This window comes from Phaethon aethereus (assembly GCF_964289735.1).
Source record: "Phaethon aethereus genome assembly, chromosome: 32".
NCBI lineage: Eukaryota > Metazoa > Chordata > Aves > Phaethontiformes > Phaethontidae > Phaethon > Phaethon aethereus.
In genome coordinates this window covers 122,834-146,361 of record NC_138608.1, presented here as the reverse complement: position 1 = coordinate 146,361, position 23,528 = coordinate 122,834, and the positions used below count along the sequence as shown (strand labels likewise).

Genomic DNA, 23,528 nt, shown 5'->3' with positions numbered 1-23,528 from the left:
GGAGAACACACAATTAAGCACCACAATTCAAACTGATGCGGCTCAGCGTAAATAAGGGTGTTTTATTTTCCTCCAGAACATACTTGTGTCCGCTATGGCTACTGCGATACCCTCAGCGGTGGCCCTGGCTTGGGGGTGGTAGCAGATTTAACTTGTGTTTTCTGATTGTTCAACCAAGATCTCAGTTTCTGCTAATGCTCTTGAGTATTTTATCCTGTTAGTTAATAATAATTATAACCACGTGCACCACTAACTTCTGCCTGATCACTCCTGTGCCCAGCGCTGCCCACTTCTCCAAAGCGGTATTTTCATATTTCCTGAACAAGAAGGATCTGGGGAGAAGACCGCAGGAAGAATCCAAGGAAAGAAATTGCAGGAGGTTTTGAGGTGCGTGTTGGGGTGTTTCGGAGCAGACAGCTCCATCTCCTGGCAGGAGTTCCTGCGGATGTGCCCGGCCTCGTAAGCTCTGCTTCTCTTCCGAGGTCTCCGAAGCCGTGGGGAGCATCTCGCAAGGGGGAGTTTCGAGGTGCTCGAGCTTGCTGGGGTATGTCTCAGTCATCAGCAATGAAGGACGGCTGGTAGAACTTCTTTCTGTGGCATTACATATAGATACATATATCTATATGTACAGCGGCACCCATTTAACTCCTTACTCTCTGAAATTGCCCAACAGCTTCATGTTCATTTATTTTAATTGTTTTAGATGAGAAACATGTGAACAAGACTTTAAATGGTATTAAATTGAGGACTTCTTTCACGGATATATCACCCAGAGTATTGTTTCGTAGTCTGAATGTTTCCAGGCTAGAAATCCATATGTAATCCATAAGTGGAAATAATTGTCATTCTCTTCCTCGGGCTCTGTACTCCCCTGGGATTTTTCCTAGTCCTGTTAAAAAAACCACAAATAATATCAGCCTCTGACTGTGCCATTCTGGCATCTGAGAGGGCTGGAGTAACCCCTCTGTGCTCTTGAAGCTTTTATTTTCCCCCTCAAACTACCTCACAACGCTTCTACTCCTGCTCCATCTCCGCCATCGCATTTTCTAGGAGTTGCGGCCGTGAACTGGGACCATCAAATGAAGTCAAGTAGCGGTGGCAGCGCAAACAGGAGGAGTTTGTTCCTCACACAACTGAAACTGTGGAATTTCTTGGGTTTAAGTGGATTTTATTTTAATTAAAAAAAAAAGGCAGGAAAAAAATCCCTCGAGGAGCAACGTGCATGCCCGAGCCACAATATGGGGATATTTTGGGGGAGCAGCATTACCCCCTCGCCCTGTTTTTACCCTTGGAAAGAGAGAATTTGACCTGATGGTCTTACTCTACCACCGCTCCCTTCCTCCGTGATGAGCCGTTGCTGCTCCAGGAGTTGTCCTGGTTCTCCCACGGGAATAGAAGATTTTCTCCTTGTTCCTCATCTTTTTTTCGTTTAAGCTCTGTTGATCCCACCTGGCTGGGTTCGAGGATTGCTCTCTTCCTTGCAGTAAGTGGGTTCAATTTATACCAGGCAGAGCCGAAATGCCACAATCCTTCATCCTTTACGTAGTTTATAGCAATTTCTTTTATAATTTGAAATAAAAATGTGTCCTTCAGCTGTTTGCGCTTCGGTTCAGGTAATGAAGGAATCATAACGGGCCTGGGAAAGGATGTGGAGCTTGAGGAAGACTGCGGTGTGGTTATGGCCACTTTTGGGGTACAGCCTGCCTCTCCTCACCCATTTCCCACTGCCACCAGTCGCATTTGGGCTGTTTTAATCTGGTTTTGGGCAAAACCTGAGGAAAAAGCCACCGTCTCACTGGACAGAAGCCTTGGACACCGCTGCACCTCAGGCCATGCTTTGACAGTAGCGTAGATCCAGCTTTAGGGATCCTTCTGCTGTCTGAGGAGAAGCGTTTTGGGGGGCTATGCCCCACGGAGCACCTTGTTGTGGGCTGGGGATGGAGGACGCCATTGCTGTGAGGGGCTGGGGTCACGACAGGGGATCCTGGGGAAGGTCAAGGGTCAGTTTAGAAGCCGAAGGACGAAGGTGAGGAGTCAAGGGACAGGTGCAGGGTCAGGCCCCGCCGGGTGAGGGCTCACGGTGTGGCACCAGGCCCAGGGCTCCATAGCGACCTCCGCCGCCCCCATAATGAACGGTGAGCGAGAAAGTCCCGCGACGCCGGCCAATCAGGAAAGGGAATGGCTGTGATTGACAGGTGGGAGCCCCGGCGTCGGCGCACGGAGGAAGCGTCTACGCCAATAGAATCGGGGGATGGATACCGGCAGGTGCAGGCTAGCCAATGGGAAAGGAGGAAGTGTCGCGCCTCGAGGCGAGCTCGGCCAATGGCGGGGGCGGGGGCGGGCTTCTGAGGCGCGACCAATGGGGAGCTTCGTGGGCGGGCCAGAGCGGCGCCGGAGCCCAATGGGCGACGGGCGCGGCGCGCCTGCGCAGCGGGTGCTCGGGCGGGCAGTGCGGCGCCGCTGGCCGGAGGCGGAGGGGAAAGATGGAGCAGGGATACGGCGGTAGGTGCGGGGCGGCCCCGGGGCCCCGGCGTTTCCCCTCCCCGGGGTGGTGGCTCGGTCCTCCCGCCTCCTCAGCGGCGGCTCCCCGTAGCGGTGGCGCGGGGGGAGAGAGGGGTTTGTCAGCCCCTGCGGGAGGCCTTGTACCCGCCTCCCGTGGGGGGGGGGGCGCAGACGCTGATTGGCTGAGCGCCGCGTCGCTCCGCGCTAGGGCGACGCCGATTGGTGGGAGAATGCTATTCAAAGGGGTGGGGGCCCGTTCCCACCTCCCTCCCCCCCCGGGTGCGGGGGGAGGGGGGGGCGGAAATGGAGCCGGTCCCATTTCTGAAGACGACACAAAATGGCGGCCGTGCGGCCACGCCCCCCGCCGCGTGCGCGCCGGTTCTTTCCCCCCCACACCTTGGGAGGCCTCGTCCCTTCCCCGGTGAGGCCCCTGCGAGGCCGTCCGGCCGCTTGGGGGGGGTCAGCAGGGGCAGCTCCTTATGCCCGCGCAGGGGGATCCGTTTAAGCTCCCTCCCCCCGAGCACCGGCATCACCCCGGGCGGGGTCGAAAATCCACCCCCGGGAGAAGCGGGAGCGGGGCCCGACCCGGGCAGCTGTCACAGCCATAAACCCCGCCATAACGAGCCGTGGCGGCTCTGCCCCTCCGTTACCCGCCTCAAGCCGCCCAGGTGGGTCTTTGCCGCCCTGGGGTGTTTTCCTCCTCCCCGGTGTAACGGCAACCGGCAAAAAAACCCATCAAACGAAGCCTAAGGGAGCAGGTGAGAGCCCTCTGGAAGGCCGGCGAGCATCAAAAAGCTGTTAACGTCGTTAAGGTTTGTTGGGGAAGTGATTTGTGAGGGGAAAAACCCATCCTCCTCCATCAGAGCAGCAAACGGCGTCGAGTTCGCGAGCGTCGGCACGCTCTGCCAGCTTCCGCTGGTTTTCAGCGTCTCTTTAAACGAAGAAACGAGGCGCGTGGAGGTGGAAACCGAAAGTCAGTCACCCAAATCGAAGGTTAACAGATGAATATCGGTTGGTTGAAGTCCCTCGACGAAGTTTATTCGGGTGTGAGGTGGCGGCACACGGGTAAGTGCTCCCAGATCTGAGCCCGGAGCGGCGCGACAGCCCGGATCCTCTGCCCCTCGCCCGTTTGGAGCTCTCCATGCTCGTCCCCAACTTGAATTCACACTTCGCTTGTGTTTGCATTCAGGGACGTGAAGGTCCCACGAGGGCCATTTTTACTTCGCTGTTGAAAACATTTTCTTCTTTTTTTGTAACATAATTATGACTGCAGCAGGATTTTATAAATAGCGATGCCATTTCTACCTGCGTTTTATCAAGTTCCTAATACCCCGCACGTCGCTTCTTATGCAGAGATCATTCATAATTCATCCGGACATCGTGTTGATACAGGCTCGTTGACAAGTTACTCTTTCCAGGTTCCCTCTGTCTCTGCTTTCAGCTTGGTGGAGATCTGATGCCCGGCATCTCACGTGATTTTGAAGTGTTTTACCCGTTCTTTGGACATAAAAATGAGATTAGAAACTGCGACGGGATTAAAAACACCTTAAATGTGTGTTGAATCATCCTTTATGGCTGCTGGTTTCTCTCTACCGTCAGCTGAGCAAGTCTGAATAAACAACTCTGAAGTGTTTAGGCAGCTGAAAGTTATTCCCGAGAAAGGTTTCGTTGGCTTTGTGATGTTAATGAGCTACTTAAAGCCTAGATCTTCCCTTCGCCTTGCAAAACTATTAATAGATTAAAATCCCTGAGCGCGTTGCAGCTTTAGAGAGGTTTTGTCGTGGATTTATACTGTTATATGGTATAAAAATGAGCGAGTCCTTGCATATTTGGGGTTTTATAAATAAACCTCAGGTGTAGTCAGCTCGGCTTATACCCAGCTCCTTTATTTTTAGTTCTCTGCATGTTGAGAATCGTATGGTTCCATGCAAGTGGGGTTTTGAGGAGAGCACCCTTTACAGTCAAGCTTTGCGTGTGATAGATAAATTTAATTTAAATGCTTTGTGATTCCAGCAGAAGACAAACTTTATTCTCCACGGATAAGTCCTTTGCTGAAATCAGTGGGAGAACCTCGGACCTCTGCTTTTGGAAGGACTTGCCTCCTGGACCCCAGCTTTTTTTTTTGTGCATGATAAACTTAATTTCTTAGCACTTCACATAGACTGAACGACGTAAATCTCTTGACATTGCTCTGTCGTTTCTGGATTCGCTGTCTGCTTGTACATGGGTGTGGAGAAAACTGGTTCCCAAGCTTTTCCCTCAGCTCAGGGAGTGCTGTCTTGGGAATCAGCTGGGAAGCGGGACACATGGCGCACTCAGCTCAGTAAAATTCACTGCTTGGTCCCTTCCAAGTTGTTTTTTTTTTTCCTGCTCTGCTCTTTTTCCCAAGAGAAGGCAACGATGATTTATGCTGCTGATTTTTTTTTTTCCCTCCTGGGGACGTTTACGGACAGTGCTGCGCTGCTGCAGAACTGATGGATACAACCTCTGCTCGCTGCTACCGAGTCATTAATACCCAAGTGTCTCATCTAGTGTTTTTTTTTACATAATATTTAGTTTCAAAATTAGACATTGAACTCTTAATTACCGTGTTCTTACGCTGTACTGAAAGCTTGAGGTCATTGCTTTGAAAGCTTGAAGACTTCGCTTAACCCAGATTTCTTCATTCCTTGAAAGAATATGATAATCGTGGTAATACCTGTACGAACTTAACGTGCCCTGCATCTCAGCAAGCCAGATGCCAACATATACACACGTAACGTAAAAGCAGGGAGCTTTATCCTGTGGAATCTGGAGGCACCGAGAGGTGGGACTCTGGCTAAAAATGCTGCGTTTCGGGCTGAGCAGCCTCCCTTTTCCTCGAGGTTTTGTGCTGGCGCCAAGTTATTTTTGCCTCTTGAATTAAATGTACCCAAGGTTTTATCAAAGACAGCTTAAAAATCGAAAGAGAGGAACTCGCTTTTGATCTGGCGTGCGGTCGAAAGCACAAGGGCTGGTTCTGTTTTTGGCGCTGCCGGGTGAGAAACCGAGTGATCTGCCCAGAGAAAAGCTTCCTGCGTTGGCTTCGCTTTCTCTTCCCGCTTTTCTCCGGCCGGGCGTTCCACGCGGACTGGGACGATGCCTGGTGACAGCCAGGGGTTTGGTGTCACTTGGTGTCACTCGACGTGATCGCGTGCGCTGCGCAGCTTGTTTTCGAGAGGTGAGGTAAGGCGCTGGAGCGTTAAACTTGAGCTGTGGATTTCAAGTCAGGCTTTGGAGTGGCTGCAATCAATGGGTCGGAGGTTTGTCCTTAATTTCCGTGCTCTGTCTCGATCTGAGCCTCCCTGTGAGCCCCACTGGCAGCTGGAAAACCACATCCCGGTGCCATCCTGCTCCCGCCGGAGAGCGAAGCTCAACGGCGAGTGGCTCGACCTAAAAACACCGACGGCGGGAAAGGAAACGACTCGGTAATAAGGCTCCGATTTGAAAAGGCGACATGTTGCGGTTCCTGTTTTGCTGGTTTCTATAGGAGTTCAAAAATACGGCGGTAACAGTTTCGCCCGCCATTTCTTTGGGTGACGTGTGCTTCAGGTGATTGCCCGCGAAAAAATAAAGTCGTTAAGAGGGAGAGACGTCATGTGCGTCCTTGATGGGTGTTGGACACGTTTGTGCAGGGAGCTGGGGGCTGCAAGAGAAAAGTTTGGTCAAATTGGGGGCTCTCGAAAAGTAAATGTTTTGCAAAATGGGGGGTTGTTTCCATTTTTTGGAAAATTGGAGGCTGCCTCCAAAAAGGAAAAGCTTGGCAAAATCAGGAGCCGCCTCCAAAAATGTAAAGACTTTGCAAAATTGGGGGCCGCCTCCAAAGAATAGAAAACTTCCTGCAAAATCAGGGTCTGCCACCAAACATAGAAAAGCGTGGCAAAATTAGGGGCTGCCTCCGAAAGGAGAAAAGTTTGGCGAAATCGGAGGCTGCCTCCAAAAAGGAAAAAGGTTTTGCTGAATTGGGAGCTGTCTCTAAAAAAAAAAAAAAAAATATTTTGTAAAATTGGGACGCGATTCCAAAAATAGAAGAGCTTTGTAAAATTGGTGGCCCCCTCCAAAAATAGAAAAGTTTTGCAAAACTGGTGTCGAAGGTGCAGAAAAGCAACCTAAACCTTAAAAGAAGGAAGGAAGTGTGCGCGCGTGTTATTTTTGGCTTGTGCGGGCTGTTCCTCAGCCAGGGAATGTTTGCGGGGAGATGGGGTCACTGAAGGGAAACTGCAGATCCAGGAGGGAAGGCAAGAGAAATGGGGAGAAGTCCAAGAAAATTTGGATCCGTAGGAAGCCGGACATTAGTAGTTCTACTTGTGGATCAATTTATTTTTCTGATCAGAATAATAAAGGTGATAAATTGTTTTCCTGCAGAAAAGTGGCAGCCAAGACTCTGGGAAATGTGTTCAGCAAAATACTCAGCGCGTTGCTTTTGATTTCAAAATTTAATTTAAATAAGCTCAAGGTTTTGTTGCCGGTTGGGGACGCGCAGAGCTTATTTAGCCGATGCCCTTTGAGCAGATGAAGGCGTTTGCCGAGCTTGCCGTGCGTCTTCCGGGGATCGTTGTGGTGTCGGGGATGCGGATTCCACCCTGGGAACTTTGGAAAAGGTTTAGAATGGAGAGGCGATTTATTTTGGCGAGGGGAAAAAGAAATCATTGCTCTGAAACCAAAGAGCTGGTGAAGTCGCGGCAGGCGCTGCTGCGTGTCGTGGCTTTTTGCTGCTTCTTCCACTGGGACGAGTGCTTCATCCTGCCGCCGTTTGGGAGCGAGAGACCAGACCGAAGCAGCCTCGTTAGCGCAAATCTTGCAATTAGTGCGGAAAAGTGGAGGGAGCTGATTTCTTTTAGTAGCTCGTGTAATAGCAGTACTCGCCTTGCTCGCGTACCGGGATATCTGATATTCCCTAGGAAAAAGGATGCTTCTGCTGATGTAACGCAATGGAAATGATTTATCCCGCAGCTTTTCTCCTGTATGAACGTAGCTTTGCGCCGTCGTTATGTCAAGCCCCTTTTAAAGCCGATTTCTCTCTCGGAACACGGTCTTTTTTTGAATTCTCGGTGTTTCAAAACATCTCGTTGACCTTTAGATTGCTGAAACGATCTGAAACGAGCATTGGGCGAGCTTCAGGCTTGAAAGGGGAGAAGTGCAGCTGTAATTAAAAAGTTTATTGTTTTTAGGGTTAATTAAGGGAAGAAACAAACCCTGTGATGACAGCAGAAGCGATCCTTCTCATAGCTCCGTTCTTCTTCTTGCAGGTTATGGCACCTGGAATACTGGGGCCACCAACACTCAAGGTGAGTTTTGTGTATATGAAAATAGATCTGGGGAATTGCAATTTTAGAATATAACTTATTTTTTCTTCTTTCCAGCCAGAGGAGTGTAATCCAGAAACAGGTTTTCGCAGCCTTTCTTCTTCTCTACCTGCTTTAGTGACTTTCTACTTGTTTTCCTGTAAAAGCTTCCTCCGTGATACACGCCCGTTCCCAGCGTTGTGTGCTGGAGGAACTGGTCGCAATCTTGCGTATGATCGATAACGTGCTTTGCTTTATCTCCTGAGATTTATTAATGCTGTAAAACGAAGCGTGTCCTGGGGTGTTCTGTGAGTTTGGGCTCTCTCCTTCGAACTTGTGTCCAGCCTAAACAGTAAAATCAGCACGGTTCTCCTGAAAGCGAGAGTTACCATGAACATACTTGCTTTTGCTGTGGTTTTACTGCTACCTGAGGGGTTTTTAATGGAATAATTTGAGTTGTTTTCAAGTGCAAATATATGAAAACATTTTAAAAATGTATTAAAAAAGTATATATTATCCATGTCATTGTCATAATTAGCTCTTGGAAGTTTTAGCTTCTTTCTTGCCCGTTCTGTGGGGGAATTTTTACCAGCAGTTAAACAGAGTTACGTCTGTTTAGTCTCTGAGTTTTTAACTTAGTTGCTTTTAGAGCTGAAACTCGCTCTTTTTGTCCCGTTCAGGTACCTACGCGACGAATGCGACGAGCTGGCAAGGTACGTGCTAAAAAACCCCCTCATTTGTCTCCGCGTGTTGGGGTGCCCTGCTCAGCCTCTCGAGTTGGCTGCGGCGAGCGGAGCTGTTTTCCAGCTCATAAACTGTCTGTGCTTGGAAGTCGGCGTGAAGTACGCAACGCCGTGCTTTTAAACCGCTCCTCCTCACTAGTTCGTTGATGTATTTTTATCTTGCTCCGTGATTGTGGCATTTTCTTCTTCAAAGGGAGCAGCTCTGTCCTGGTGACTGGTGGCCGTCTGTTCCCTTGAAGTAGAAAAACTAGCTCGTGGATGAGAAAAGTTCATTTCTTTTACATCTCCGTTTCTCGTTTGATCTGGGACAGCCAGATCAATTAATAAATTGATTTTACTGAGATTATATTGTTTTCCCCTCAAAACCCAAGGTTGGTCCTCGTAATTCTGGCAGCTTGACGGTACGCAAGCGCAGTTCTCGCTGTGCGAGCTGGCACTTCTTTCAGAAAATATGATTTGCCTTCGTTAATAAACTTTTCCTCTCAGAGCAGTTAGTTAATTGGCCTTGATTTGGATCATATGGCTGTTTTAAGCCCATCTTAACGCATTCCCAAGCAAAAGCCCAAGATTCTTTTATAAAATACTATTTCTTTGGTCCTTGCAATATAAAACTGAACCCTGCACATGGGGCTATCAATTCAAACCTCCCGGCTCAAGTCACTGGTGAAAGTTGAAAGGCTTTTTCTTCTATTATTCCTCTTTTTCGCAAAGCCCGGGCATCTCCGTCAAGGACTCGCGCCCCGTTGTGTTGAGTGTTGTGCCAACGCAGAGCAGAAATGCTGTTCCTGCTCCGGAACGCTTCTAATTGAAATAAAGCGTTATTCAACGCTTTATTTTGGGGAACAAGAATCTTTGATATTTCTCACTTTAAGAAACCAGATTTCTTTTCAAGGAGGTTAAACCCAGCTGCAGCCTTGCCTGGTAGGATCCATTCACATCTGAACCCTTCTTCCTGATACCTGTGTCTAGAATAATGTATTAATATCAATTTTATTCTCCTTTCCTGCCAGGCTATGAAGGCTACGACTATTACAACACCCAAACCACCGCCGCCAATACGGCGGCCACGTACAACTACGCCGCAGCCGCTGCCACTTCCAGCAGCTGGGAAACACCCAAGACTTCGGATATGAGCATGAACACCGACGTCAACGCCACCATGCCTGTCCCCTCGTACGGCGCCGAGACTTCGGCGAACGAGAACTCGGATTCCATCATAGCCAAGATCAACCAGCGTTTGGATATGCTGTCGAAGGAGGGCAGTGGCGGGACAGGGGAGGGGATGGAAGACCAGGAGAGGTGACTGTTCCACTTCTTACTTATTTTTAATAGTAAAAAAATAATGGCTTCTAATCAGTATAACTTCAGTTTAAGCTGTTCTGATTGCGTGGGCACGATCCCGCGTTTGTTCCCTGGAAAATGAGCTTTAACTGCTTATTTTTTACTTGTCCTGATACATTTGTGCGCGCATACACGTACATATTTTATATATATACACCTCAAACATACCAAACTTGGTGTACACCTCAACCATTAAAAGCAGCTTCCAGTGTCGATTGAATTCTGAGATTTTGCTGACGGTTTTTAGGATTCTTACAGTATCTCTTCCTCCGTGTCCCTTTTTCCTCATGACTGTCTGGTGATTTTTCCTTTTTCTCCCGCTGGGTTAAATTACGCCAGACTGGAGACTTGTTTCATATCGGTGCATGTTTTGCTGCTGAAATAATACAGATCCTGACAAGAGTTACTGAATAAATGAAGTTGTGCCCTTTTTTCCCCACCCCCCCCCCTTTTTTGCCATTTGACGCTCGCTGCTGCGGTCAGACGAGGTGCTGGGGCGTTCGTCTGCGTTAATTCACACCCGGAGGCACAGCTAAGAGACAACAAGAAGCAGTTTTTACCTGGGGAAGCTTTTGGGATCTGCTTTTCTGCTGGCAAAACATAATTCAGAGGGGTTTAGTGGTAGAAAGTTAGTAAGGTTATGACCTGTGCGAAGGATTTCTGTTCAGATACTCGTGCAGAAAACCACAGATGTTTGATCCTTATTTATTTTCCTCAAGACTAAGGAAACAGTCATGTGGGATCAGAAAGTGATCGGGATGCAGTGTTTAAAAATGGTTTTATTCTGTTTTTCTGGTCCGAAAACACTTGGATTGTGATTTAAAATGAATGCAAACGCCTGCGTGCTGTGCATGGTTGATGTTTTAGCTGCTGACTGTTGTCTCCTCCTGCACAGCTCTTTCAGATTCGAGTCTTTCGAATCGTACGACTCGAGGTCTTCGATGAACGACCGCGACATGTACCGATCCGGCTACGATTACGGAGAAGTCGCAACCGATCGAAACGATTCCTTCGGGAGCCAGTTTGACAACCGCAGGGATCAATCTCGTAACCGAGGAAACAACTACGGCCTCATCCGAGGCCGGGGTCAAAACCGCGTTCAAAATCGAGGCCGTCTGAACGCTTTCAACCGCACCGACCACTTCATGCCTTCCTCCAGCTCCGAGCGCCTCTCGGCTCGTTGGAATGAGTTGAACTACATGGGTGGGCGTGGGATGGGGGGTGCCGGATCCAACAGGCTCCCTTCCCTCTTTTCCCAAGCCCTTGTGCCCGACTACGGAGATTACGGCGACTACGGAGATTACGGCGACTACGGCGACTATGCGGATTACGGTGATTATGGCGACTACGGAGATTATGGTGACTACGGAGACTATGACTATGGCATGATGGGGATGTCGGGCATGGGAATGGGACGGTATGGGAATATGCCGTACGGAATGGGGAGGCAACGAAACAGAGACAGGATGGGTACGGTGCCCTGGCACATGAACGCGCTCATGGTAAGTCGTCACCGTTGGTTTTTTTTCTTGTGCAGATTGCTGTTTTGCTTGCCTCGGTGGGTAGGCTTCACTCTTCGGCTGTACTGGAGAAGCACCCGTCTTAATTCACGTTGCTTCCACCACGGAATAATTTAAATCTTCCTGGATAGAGCAGAGAGTCACCAAGCTTGTGTATACCCATTTGCACTAAAAGTGGAGCCTCTGAATGCTTATCCCAGCCCAAATCCGCTCTCTAGGGGCACTAACCCAGCTATAAGTCTGGCAGAAAATCCTTTTATAGCCAAAAATAAGTTTGCAGGGTCACAAGAATTAGCAGATGGGTGGAATACTTTGATTTTTAAGCTTTTCTTGGTGCCTACAGTTGATAACGACTGATTTCTTCCCACTTCAGCCCAAGAGAAGAGGTTTCCGAAACCGATCGGGAGGGCGATCGGACGGTGAGGGAGGAGGACGCAAGCGAAAACAGTCGCAAAGCGGCGATGAGCCGGACAGCAAACAAGCAAAGACTGACAGCGAAGGAGATGACACCGAGAACGGTACGAGCCCGTCTTCAGCCACTAATATTGGCCATTTTCCCCTTTTTTTAAGTGTTTTGTCTTTCAACTGACTGACAGCGGTTAACGTTTCAAAGCTGTTGGTTTTTTTAGTTGTTAGCGTCGTTCTAATACTCCTGCAAGCGCACAGGTTTTATAACCTGTGTATTTTGTGGCCACGGACAAAATTTAATGCCCGAGGTGAGCACTGTGAAAGTAAGGACAGACTTTGCAGCAGAGACTGACGGGCAAAGAGAAACCAGTGAGCCATTTGCGATCTTCACTGGGGTTTTGAGCCGTTATCGCAGCGTTTGGTGATTTTATTAGATACCAGTGTGGTCCCTTGGAGTGTTAAGTGGGAGAAAAGAACCCGCAACACCAGCTGAATGCTCTTTCTTTTGTGCAGCAGATGAGGGCGAAGGAGAGGAAAAATCAGGAGATGAAGCTGACAAAGGTGTAAGTAACTTTTTTTTTAATCAGTCTTTGTGGCAAATGTGTGAATATTTAAGCACTTGAGCAGTTTCCTGTGCTCTTTGGACTGTGCTGAGGGTTGGAATGTTTAAAATCACTCAGAAACAGCATTTTGAGCCCGCATATTCGGAAAATATTTGTTCCTCATAATTTCCCCATGCCCTTCAGCGGGGATTCCTGGCAGTTCGCTTGCACTGAGGTACCTGAAGAGCACGTGTAGGGGAAAGGTTGGGATCCTGCGCCTCTACTTCTGCCTCTGGCGAGGCTCGTTAGGGCTAAATTCCAATTAGTGGTTGGTTTCTTTGCTCGTCGGTTGGTTTGCCAGGTTGGTCGTTGCCATTTGTTTTACTTGTGACCGCGTGTCACCTTTGGTACGGTGTTCCTCGGAGCAGCGACTCAGCTGCCAAGTATTTAAATTTTGATGGTGAGAAGCGATACTGAGCGGCGATACATACATATGGAAAACAACTATTTTTAAAACGTTTCTAAAAATGGACATTTAATTCCCAGATGACAGAGCCCTTTGCCTGCTCTGCGGTCTGGCTGGGTGGACCATAAAACCTCCAAATCGCGGTAAATAACACCTGCGTCTTTCTGTGTTTCTCTTTTCCAGGAGAACGGGAGTTGGGGTGATTTGGCGGAGGAAGGTGGGGTGTCCCGGACTAATCCTACTCCAAATCCATCTGCTTTGCCTCGGGGCACTATTGAGAACTCGGAATTTTTCTGGTCAAAAGCTGATGCAGTTCCTGCTGTGACCTGTTAACCGGTCCAGGGCTCCGGCGCTGCCTGCCGTGGCGCAGAAGTGCCGTGCTGGTTAGCAAGGGAGTACAGAAAGGTTTCGTTTCTTCTGGGCTTCTCGGCGCGGACGGTTGCCGCCTGTACGAATGGGTATCGGATATTAGTTTATCATCCCGCCCCGCTTGGAGGACGGCGGTGAGGATGCACGTCTCGCAACAGGGCAGAGCAAAAATACCGTAAACTAAATAATTTTCCGTGGAGGCTCCAGTCACTGGGCTAAACCCTATTTTGTTAGGGTTATAATTTTTGGTAAAGATGCATCAACCCTGAGCATGTTGTACCTTCTGCATTAGAGTGACTTGGGGAAAACCACGTGTAGGACTTCTGTTGCCACTTTTAGGTTGTTTTCAGGATTGAAACCGAGCTGGATGTTAAAAATCCTCATTTAAGCCATCCTCTGATGCCCAGGTCTGTCTCTGGGCTTCTTTTCTTGAACACCTCGCAGGTGAATTATTACCTGAGTTCTGTGAGACTGATAGACCTCTGACTCAGGGCTTTCTACCCCAAAACACTGCTGAGATTAGCTCAGCTGAATCTTTAGTTCAGTTTTTGCTTTCTTAATCGTTATCAAGGAATTACTGGGAAGGTGACCTGAGGAATATATCCAAAACCATCCCAAGGATGCAGAACTGCTACTGGAGTACTGCTGGCATCTCTGCTGTCTTTCGTTGCTTAACTTTCTTGAGTAGCGTTTTCAGCCTGGTGAAAAATAGGTGAATGGGGGAAAAAATGAGAATTTGGGGAGAAAGTAGCACTTCCTCCAAGGAGGGGAGATGGAGAGCTGACTTTTGCAGCATCGTTAAGTCAGGACTTTTTCCGCTCTTTCCACTAATGGCATGTCCCGTTGCTGCCTACAAAGACTGAGTTGCTGTGGGAAGTTCAGGGAGCTGGAGGAGGGAGGGTTTGGATTTTACAATAACTGCGGGAGACCTTGGAATGCGAGCGGAAGCTGGCTTGGGAGAGGGAGAGCTTCCAGAGACCAAAAGAAGTTGTGACTTCCCGAAGCCAAGAGTAAAGAGGAAACCAAAGGATTCGGGTCCCAAAATAGCTCAGCCGGCAAAGTGGGTGATTGTGAACACAGTAATTCTGATGTTTGTTTTTTCCCTCTCTTAGCGTCTGGAGACGGCTGTGAAGATGACGACGAGGAGGTGAAAAAGAAGAGGGAGAAGCAGCGGAGAAGAGATCGGATGCGTGATCGTGCCATGGACAGGTAAGGAAAATGATAAGCCAGTCCGCTCCCAGCACTTCCATGAATAATATTTGCCGAGGATATTCCTCTCCCACATGTGGGAGAAATCTGAAGTACTGAGGGCTTTTTTGGCCTCTGAATTCTGATTTCAGCAGGTTTTTTTCCTGTTTTTGTGTGATTTATGACTGCTTTAAGATGAGGAGAACACTGCGGTGTTTAATACATACATCAGTGTATAGAGTTATTAATTCAGAAGGGTGTTTGAAGTGGCTACATATGCAGCCTTGCTACTAAAAAATAATAAGTGATCTAAAGAAAACTAACCAGCGAAGGTGGCACCAGCATTTCTGTATCTCTTCCCACACCAGGGAGAGGATCTTCATAGCGAACGATTCACCTCCTGCCCTCTGAATTTCTCCAGTTGCTTTTAGAACTCGTGGAGGATTTTAGCATCCACTCCCGTAGCGGGAAGTTTTATGGAGCAGTAGATGCTGTTTAATCTGTGCAGGTTCTACAGTGATTATAAAGGTCCAAGACAAGATAGAATTATGTGGGGTGGCACTTGGAAAAAACTAAGAGGTAGAAAACTAGAGGGGCTGTAATGGTTTCATCATCTGGTGTTCTTGTTAAGCTGAGCTCGTTCCTCATTTGTGGTACGATTGCTCTGTTTAGAATCCAGTTTGCCTGTTCCGTCTGCAAGTTCCGCAGTTTTGAGGAAGAGGAGATCCAGAAACACCTCCAGAGCAAGTTTCACAAGGAGACCTTGCGATACATCGGTACCAAACTCCCAGATAAAACCGTCGAGTTTCTGCAGGTAGGCGGGTTGCCCGGCGTTAGCTCAGCCCTTCCCTGCATCCATGCTGTGAGTGCCAGGCTTAATTTGGGAGTGCCAGGCTTAATTTGGGAGTGCCAGGCTTACACAGGGACTGGAAGGGGTTACAGATTCATCCACATAAAGGCCCCTGTTCGGTTAGCTCGCATCACCACTTGTTAACGCATCGCCCAATGACATCGCTTTGCGCGACATGATTTCTCACAGGTTTTTGTGTTGGGAGGGAAAGTTAATGGTATGAATGTGAACAGAAGGGCCAGAAATTAATTTTCCGGAGATGGTCTTCGCCACCTACACATCTAGAGCTGAGGAAGGAGAGAGAAAGACCGGGGTGTTGTATTTTCTGGGTGACCAGTGTTTGCATTTTGGGGGCGTTTTTCAAGGATTTGGTGTCCCCCTGCCCAAGGGATCTGATGGTGATGGGGGAATGGGCTTCTGTTTGGCTCCGGTTTAGACCCTTCTGGCTCTTGCTCAGGTAGAAATGACAGGGAACAGGGAGGAGAAAACACCCGGCTTGTCTTGTTCATTCGCCGACCGCAGTCTTCCCTGCGGGTTTTCTCTGGAGAACTCCTTTCACTTTTGAGCTACTCGATCGTCTCGGCGCATTGTGAGGGGGACAGCGAGTTTTATCCTCTTCCCTTCTAGGAGTACATCGTCAACAGGAATAAGAAAATTGAGAAACGGCGCCAGGAGCTGACCGAGAAAGAGGGAACAAAACAGAAGCCGGATCCTTTTAAGGGTAAGTGTCTGTTCTTGCGTCCGGAGACTGAGTGAGCGTGCAAGAAAGCCAGGAAGCATTGCTCCGAAAGAGATACAGCGGCACAAACACAAAGGATTTGGGTGACTCGCCCTCAGGTTTTGCCAACTTTGTGAAGTAAATCGTCTTGGTGGGGAAGGGGGAATGCTTATCCTCGCTGCAGTTTCTCAAGCAGCAGATGCATGAGGCTCGTGCAACGTCCGAGATACTAAAATTAGGTAAATTGGGAAAAACTCTCAGGAATTGTTAATTTTTGTGGCTCTTCAGTTAATGCAGCTGGATCCCGTGTTCATTTTAATGTTAAAAGAAAGTGGCAAAGTTGATCCGTTGTGGCAACAAGCGTGATGGGGTAAAATCTGCTTGGCTTTGTCAACGTGTCCATCCCCGATACGTTTTTCAACACGCAGCCACGTTTGTACTGGGAGCGATGAGTGGAGTTTAGTTAAGCCGCACGTCGGCTATAAAATCTTGCAGGTAGAAAACCTGAGCCTAAGTAGAGAGGAGGAACGAACCCAGAGCTGGGGGAAACACGAGTTGTCCCTTTCACCTTTATTAAATAGATTTTTGGAGAGGCAGGCTGGTTTAGGGAGAAAAATAGCCTTGGGTAAGTGGATTGCTTTGTACCTCGGGTTCTTATCCCCATCTTTCTTCCTCCTACGCTTGGGTACTGTGTCCGTACAACCTGTTTTAGAGCAGAATAACTCCTCCCTGTCTTAGAGCCACGTATGTGGTGGGGTGGGTTTTTTTCCTCTTTGAAAGCAGAAACTGGAAGGAATATGGGCGCTGAATTAGCGCCTTGGTCGTGACGCGGGGTCGTTAGAGGGGGTGGAAAGGCAACGTTAACCGGCCGAACGTTGGGATTTTGGCCGACGTCTCGTCGTCGCTGTAGGTATTGGCCAGGAACACTTCTTCAAGAAAATCGAGGCGGCTCACTGCATGGCGTGCGACATGTTAATTCCTGCGCAGAACCACCTTCTCCAGAGACACCTGCGATCTGCCGATCACAACAGAAACCGCAGGGTAAGCAACCCCGCTCGCTTCCCAACCGGAGCGTTTCACCTCTGCCGGGGTCAGGGGATGTGTTCGGGCGCTCGAGGTTTACTTGCGGCTTCTAGAAAACCCTCTTGTACGGTTTCGGATCATACCACGAGATGAAAGCTGCTGACTGGGGAACTATAAGGGGGTGTGGGATGCAGGGTTTGTTCTTTGGATGAGAAATGGGGAACAGAAAAAGTGAAAAAGAAAACAGAAAAAGGGAGATCTGGCCTTTTCTTTCGCGCTGGGGGTTTAGCAGGGTACATCGTCCAGGCAGACTGCGTAAATGTGCAGGCTAAATGCTTCCTCTTTCTAAAATTGCAGTCCTTGCCAGAAATTAAAATTAAAAATTGCCTTTGAGGGTGCTTGGGGAAGTCATAAATGAGACGGAATTGATGTCTAAATTGGCAGAGGCTGGAGAGGGGCTTTGGACGTCGCAGGTGGAGACGGGGTGAGCCGCAGTCAGCGCCGCACGTCTCCTCTGCCTTTGGGTGTTTGATGTGAAGGTCCTTGTCGTGGGCTTGGTCTCAGGATATTTGTGATTTCCGCCCCCCTCCCTGGGATTTGAGATCAGCCTTCCCAAGCCCTGCAGAGGAGGAGGGAATGCAAACTTTCAAGCCCGGCTCCTTGTTCGAACTCTTCCCCTCTTGAACTGAGCCCCATGTTCGGTTCCCTTTGCAGATGGCTGCAGAGCAGTTCAAAAAGACCAGCTTACACGTCGCCAAGAGCGTCCTGAATAACAAACACATCGTAAAGATGCTGGAAAAATACCTCAAGGTGAGTGAACGAGAGAGTCGACAGCTCCTGCCGACTTCCCGGAGCAGCACGGAGCCGCGTCTCGCTGTGTGCTGCGTGTCGGTGACGGGACGCCCCGGTGCGTACGATGGGCAGAAGCGTAGGTTCCACTCCGCTGCCTTTTTATCTCTAAATCTTGGGCCTGGTTTCTTTTCTCTGTAGGCGGTTTACCGCTTCTTGTGTTTTGGTTTTTTGTTTTTTAATTTATTTAACTCGCAGGCTGTACCTACTGTTGTTCCCAGGCGCGTGTAGATACCATTTACGAAACCGTCCAAAACGGAAATGTAATTAAAGAAAACAGAATAGCAAAAGGAACTCCAAGCTCCCCAAAGCCACCCCTAGAGCTGTGGCCTTTGTGGGGGGACACACCAGCTTCCCCCCTGGTGCAGGGAAGCCGGCATGTGGGTCGGGAAGCCACCGCTTCCGAGTCCCGCCGGGATGGAATCCGACGCGGGTGGCTCCTGGCCCACCCGCTAACCCTGCACCGGAGGCGAGGGGCGAGGAGTTTTTACCCCATCTAAGGAGCCGGGCTCTGCGGCGCTCCCGGCAGCTCAACCAAATGACAAAGTGCCCCGAGGCGAGGTGCATCCAATTCCCCTGAGTTGAAACACCCTCGTTGGCCCCACCCCACCTTTTTTTTTTCTTTTTTTTTTTTTATTCCCTCCTCTTCCCTTGGGAAGTGGCAGAGAACACCCCAGTCGATCTTCAGAGCCGAGATGGAGCACGAGGAGAGGTCAGGGTAGGGTTCATTTAAGCCCAAACCAGCGTTCGGAATTACCGAAAGAAGCCCGGAAGGCGAGCGCAGTCTTCAGAGCGTGGGGGGTAATCCGTTCCGTGCGGGAACGCCGCCGAGCGAGCCAGCCGGGCGGTTATGCCCGGCCTAAAGCGTCTCGCGGTAACCGTGGGTCCGGCGTGGGTTTAACGGGCGAGATCCACATCCGAAAAAAAAGAGAGAGGAAAGGTCGCAACCTCCTCCGCCAGGCGAAGATCGAAAAGAAGCGCTTTTGGCTACTTGCTTGTTCCCTGGGAATCCGGGAGCAGCCCAGGATCCGGCAGGAGAGAACCCCTTGTTTGCGAACCTGGCAGACAAGGGCAGGCAGATGCCCACACACACACCCCCGTCCCCTCAAGCCGCGGGGGAGCGGACGTTTCCCCTGTCCCACCGGCGTCATGGTTTTATTTTTGGTCTAAACCCGGACTGAGCTAGCTCTCGTCATACCCGGTCTCTGCTAAAATCCTAACAAAACAAATAAAAACTGTGACTCCACCCTCTGGGTCCAGTGAAAAAAGAATTTGAGCTGAGAGTTTGTCGGCGTAGGATGGCCGTCTCTCCCCTTAAACCGGCCTCTCATACACGTTGAACAGGAGGGTGAGATATAAAAACCCTGCGGTACCCCACAGGAAGGATGAGCCCTCGGGGCAGGCGAGGTGCAAACCTCTGGGATCTCTCAGAGAAATTAAAAAAAAAAACCACCAAAAACCAACAAAACACAATAAAAATAAAAATAAACCCCAAAAAGACCGGAACCACTCAAGTGCAACTCCGTCTACCCCTGCCAGGGTCCGCAGGCACGTCCACATCTCCTCATGATCAACGGTATCAAAGGCTGCCGGCAGATCTAAATGAATCAGCACGGGCACCTGACCTTTGTCCATCGGCAGGAGGAGATCTTCGGATCCATCCCAGCACGGTCTCCGTATCATTCCCAGGTGCAAAACCAGACTGAAAAGGGGTGGAGGAAAATCTGAGGATTCCAGGTAATGCCAAGAGCCGCCTCGCCATAAACGTTCTCGGCAAACCTTCCCCCCGGAAAGGAAGGCCGGAGACGCAGGGCGATTAATTAATCAAGACTTGGCCGCATCAAGAGATGATTTCTTGACCATCGGCCTAACGATTCCTCCTCGGAGGGATGGCGGGACACCTCGCCCTTCCCAAGGGAAGCCGTGACAGTCTCCACCACGAGTGGACTTCACATCCCCCGGTAGATTTTACCGGCGATAACGGACGTTTTGGGGTCCAGATCGCGAGGTAGAACCCGCTATTTTGCTCTCCCGCCCCCGCCCAAGCCCCTCCGTGACCTCCGTTAAGTGTGATCCTCAGCCAGAGAAGATGAACGTTGAGGTTTCTCCTCCGCCTGCATGGACCTTCTCGCGTGAAGGCAGCCAGCCTGGTCTGAATCTCTGATCGAGGCAGGTATTGAGCCCAGGGGCAGGAGGGGAAAAAGGGAGGAAGGATCTGGAAAGCTGGTGGGGGGTTTTTTTCCCCTCCCTCCGGCTTTCCGGAAATAAAACCCCTCTTCCCCGTCGCCGCGGTCGATCAGATTTCAGGCGAGGTTTCTGCCGTCGTCGGCACGCCGCCCGCCCTCTTTCCCTTCCCCGCGCTATCGTGGTGACCCGTGAGGGCAGGGAACGGAAAAGGGGAATTTTAGAAGCACGGTTTATCCTCGGATTGCAGCAGGGGTGTGTGTGGGGCATCTCCTCTCTGGCAAGGTCAAGGTTATAGGGCAGCAACATCCCTACTTTGACCCTACAAGCGCTCAGCCCCACACCTCGTAACTCTTGAAACGCAAGCAGAATCCCCGCCGGAACCGAGGGGGAGCGGTGCTGGGATCCGCTCTCGGCTTCAATAAAGGTAACGAGGTCAAAAATCAAACCTAAAAAACCCACATAAAACCTAAAAAAAAAAAAAAAAAAAACAAAACAAAAAACCAACAAAACCAAACCCATCCAAATCCCACAATGTGGAGGGTCTTGGTGTTCCCAAGAGACCCCTCCTGGTAGGACGTAGCGTGGGAGAGAGCGAGGCCTGCGAGGTTACGACCGCGTCTGGATTCCTCCATCTCCCGAAAAGAAAAATAATAAAACTAAAAACGCGAGATGAAAACGCGGCAGCGTCGCCGCTCTTCCCGGCGAGGGAAGGGGAAGCCGGCCGCCGGCGGCTTGAAACCGGGGACGGAGGATTGAGGAATTCCGTTTGGATTCTAATCGTTTTGGTTAAACCCGTATTCCTCCTGGGCGAGGAGCGGAGCCGATAAACCCCGGCACGCTCTCACAGCAACACCGACGCGGCTCTTCCTTAGCGTCCGGTGCCCGTGACGCCACGCAGAAGCTTTTTTTCTTATTACTATTTTTTTACCAATTCTTTCCACTCCTTCCAGGTGTGGGATCTTTTTTTTTCCCCTGGGGTTCTTCTCTTGCTTCAAATCCTTTTGGGATTTTCCACGATGGATTATTATTATTTTATTTTAAATTTTTTTTTCCCACCATTTTAACAACAATCCTCCGTCGCCGAGCCGATTTTATTCGTTTGCCAAAAAAACCGAACCTACCTCTCCCGCGTTTTCACGGCGGAGATTCCCTTTGCCTCGATGACTCTTCGTCTCTCTCTCCCGTCTCTTCTTTTTTCCGCAGGGAGAAGATCCCTTTACAGATGAAATCACGGATCAGGACGTGGATGAAACGGAAACTTTGGAAGCCGGAGACGGTGTCGGGGAAGGAGCGACCGTAACTGCCGCCGTGGAGGTTCCGCAGGAAGGAGAAGGAGGAATCGGAGAAACTACGGAAACGGCAGAAGCTTCCGAAGAGTTTTCCAAACCTGAGGAATTTCTTAAAAATCTGGGGGAACAAAACCAACCTCCCAAACCGCTGTTGATGCCCCCGTTCCTGCAAGACGACGAGCTGGAAGCGGAGGAGGCGACATCGGAGGTGACGTCAGAAGCGGCGGCCGCAGTCACGGCGGAAACAACGGCAGCGCCTTCGGAAGCCACGGAAGAGTTGCCTGCGGTTCCCGAAAATCCCCAAGAATCAGCAGTTTCCCCCCAAAATGAAACTGAGGGTTGGGCAGGCAAAGAGGAGGAGGAGAAAGAGGAAAACGGGAATGAGGCGGCAGCTGTGGCCGCCTGCAGCGAGGAGGAGGAGGAGGAGGAAGAGGCTCCACCAGCGGCTGCGGAGCCGCAGCCGGAATAACTGTGAATATTTGCGTGAAGGTGATGGTATAATCCGTGATTTTTGATCAATTACGATTCTCTTTTTGAGCGCAGCGGTCAATTGGGGGTTTAATTAAGGGGAAGGGACCCGGCTGCTTCGTTAAGGAGCAGCCCCAGCGCTTAATTCATCTCGTTAAGATTTAATTTTTCTTCATTTCTGCAAATCGTGGTATTTTTGTTTGTTTGTTTTAGGAGGAAGAGCGCAGGAAGCCGTTACCTTCCCCGAGAAACCCTCCTGCCGTGGCTCCGCCTGGTGGGGTGGTTTTTTGGTTGGTTTTTTTTTTTTTTTTGGCGGGGGTGAATTTTAGAAAGAAAAAGGAAAAAAAAAAAAGGAAAAAAAAAAAAAGCTGAGGTTTGGAAAAATAATAAAAGCATCGATTGGATCCCGGCGGCTCTTTGGGTTTGAAACGCAGCGAGTAACGCTGGATGAGCGCCGGCGGGACGGAGCCGTCGCCTTTCCCTCATCCCTCGTCCGCCCTAAGTACTCTTAAGAAAATATGCCTAAAATACTCCATTTAAGGAATTTTTAGTTAGTTTTTTCCCAAAAAGGGGAATTTTTCCAGTTGGGAAATGTTAATTTCCCTCTGGCTGTCGCGGTGTGAGAATTGGGGGCTGCAATTAGGGGTTTTTTTAAGCAGCTGTAGGAACGGGGCGGCTCTTTGCGCGGGGAGTCACTCCGGGTGAAGGAAATAGTGACGTTTTCCCCTCAAAAAAAAAACAACATTCAAAACCCTTTTCCGGCAGAATTTTCACATTCAAAACCCTTTTCCGGCAGAATTTTCACATTCAAAACCCTTTTCCGGCAGAATTTTCAGGTTGCGGCCGCCTGCTCCATCTCCGACCCCTTTCCTAAAGGATTCACCGAAACGAAGTCGGGATTTGGTATTTGCCGGGGCGGGGCTGGATGCGGAGTAAATCCTTTGGGGTTGGTTTTTTTTTTTTTTTACCGAAATCCCTTTTTTCTCTCGCAAATCCCCCTCCGGGCAGGTAGAATTAGAACGGTGGTCGCGTGCCCCCCCCCCCGCAGCGCCGCTCCCGCCCCCGCGCTGCCCGGCGGGCAGCGGCTCATTCCTGCACCGAGCCGAGCCCCGGCCTCAGCCTCCCCGCGCGCGGGGCCGGCCCTGTTCGGTGGGGAACACCGGGCGTGTGACGCCCCGGCACACTGACACGCGCGTCACCGCCCCCGACGTATGATGTCACAGCCCGTACAGTCTGGTGCCGGTCCCCGCCTCGCGCTCTCCCGCCTCTCATCTCGTGACGTCACGGGGCGGGGGCGGGGCGAGGGCGCGGCGGCGGTGGCCGGCAGCGGGTGGGCGGGACCCGCTGCGCCGTGACGTCAGGCGCAGCGCGGTGAGGTCAGTGCGGCGCCGCTGCCGGACCCGCTTGCCCCTTCGGTGCCCGTGTCCCCCCCCCCTCCCCCAGCCGCCTTCCCCCCTTCCCCTCTTTCCCTCCTCCTCCTCTCCCCCCGCCGCTCGGTGACGTCTCCCCGGCCCCGGCGGGGGGGCGGCTCGTCCGGCCCGGCCCCCTCCCGCTGCCGCCGCCTGAGGTAAGTGCCGGGCCGCGGCGGGGGGCGGGGAGGGCGTTACCGGGAGAGGGGGGGTATGTGTGTATGTGGGGGTGACGGGATTCACCAACGCTCCATACGTCGCCCCGCCGGCGTAACCCGCATTGCGTAATGCGGCCGCTGCGTCAGAGAGGCCTACGTAAACTGCGGCGCTACAGCCCTCCCGGAGGTTTGAGG

The 23,528-nt window shown here is 50.5% G+C and overlaps 1 protein-coding gene across 1 annotated transcript; it reads left to right on the top strand.

Annotated features, from left to right (window-relative positions):
- Nucleotides 1-2,483: 2,483 nt before the first annotated feature.
- On the top strand, nucleotides 2,484-23,040 carry AKAP8 (A-kinase anchoring protein 8; the record flags this gene model as incomplete). The annotated part of the gene is made up of 13 exons (XM_082012135.1): nucleotides 2,484-2,502; nucleotides 7,770-7,808; nucleotides 8,486-8,518; nucleotides 9,559-9,847; nucleotides 10,785-11,391; nucleotides 11,783-11,927; nucleotides 12,331-12,378; nucleotides 14,307-14,403; nucleotides 15,055-15,196; nucleotides 15,860-15,953; nucleotides 16,861-16,991; nucleotides 17,688-17,783; nucleotides 21,213-23,040. The coding sequence occupies 13 exons, from the start codon at nucleotides 2,484-2,486 to the stop codon at nucleotides 21,765-21,767; spliced, it is 2,295 nt and encodes a 764-aa protein (XP_081868261.1). The 3' UTR covers nucleotides 21,768-23,040.
- Between the last annotated feature and the right edge of the window lie 488 nt (nucleotides 23,041-23,528).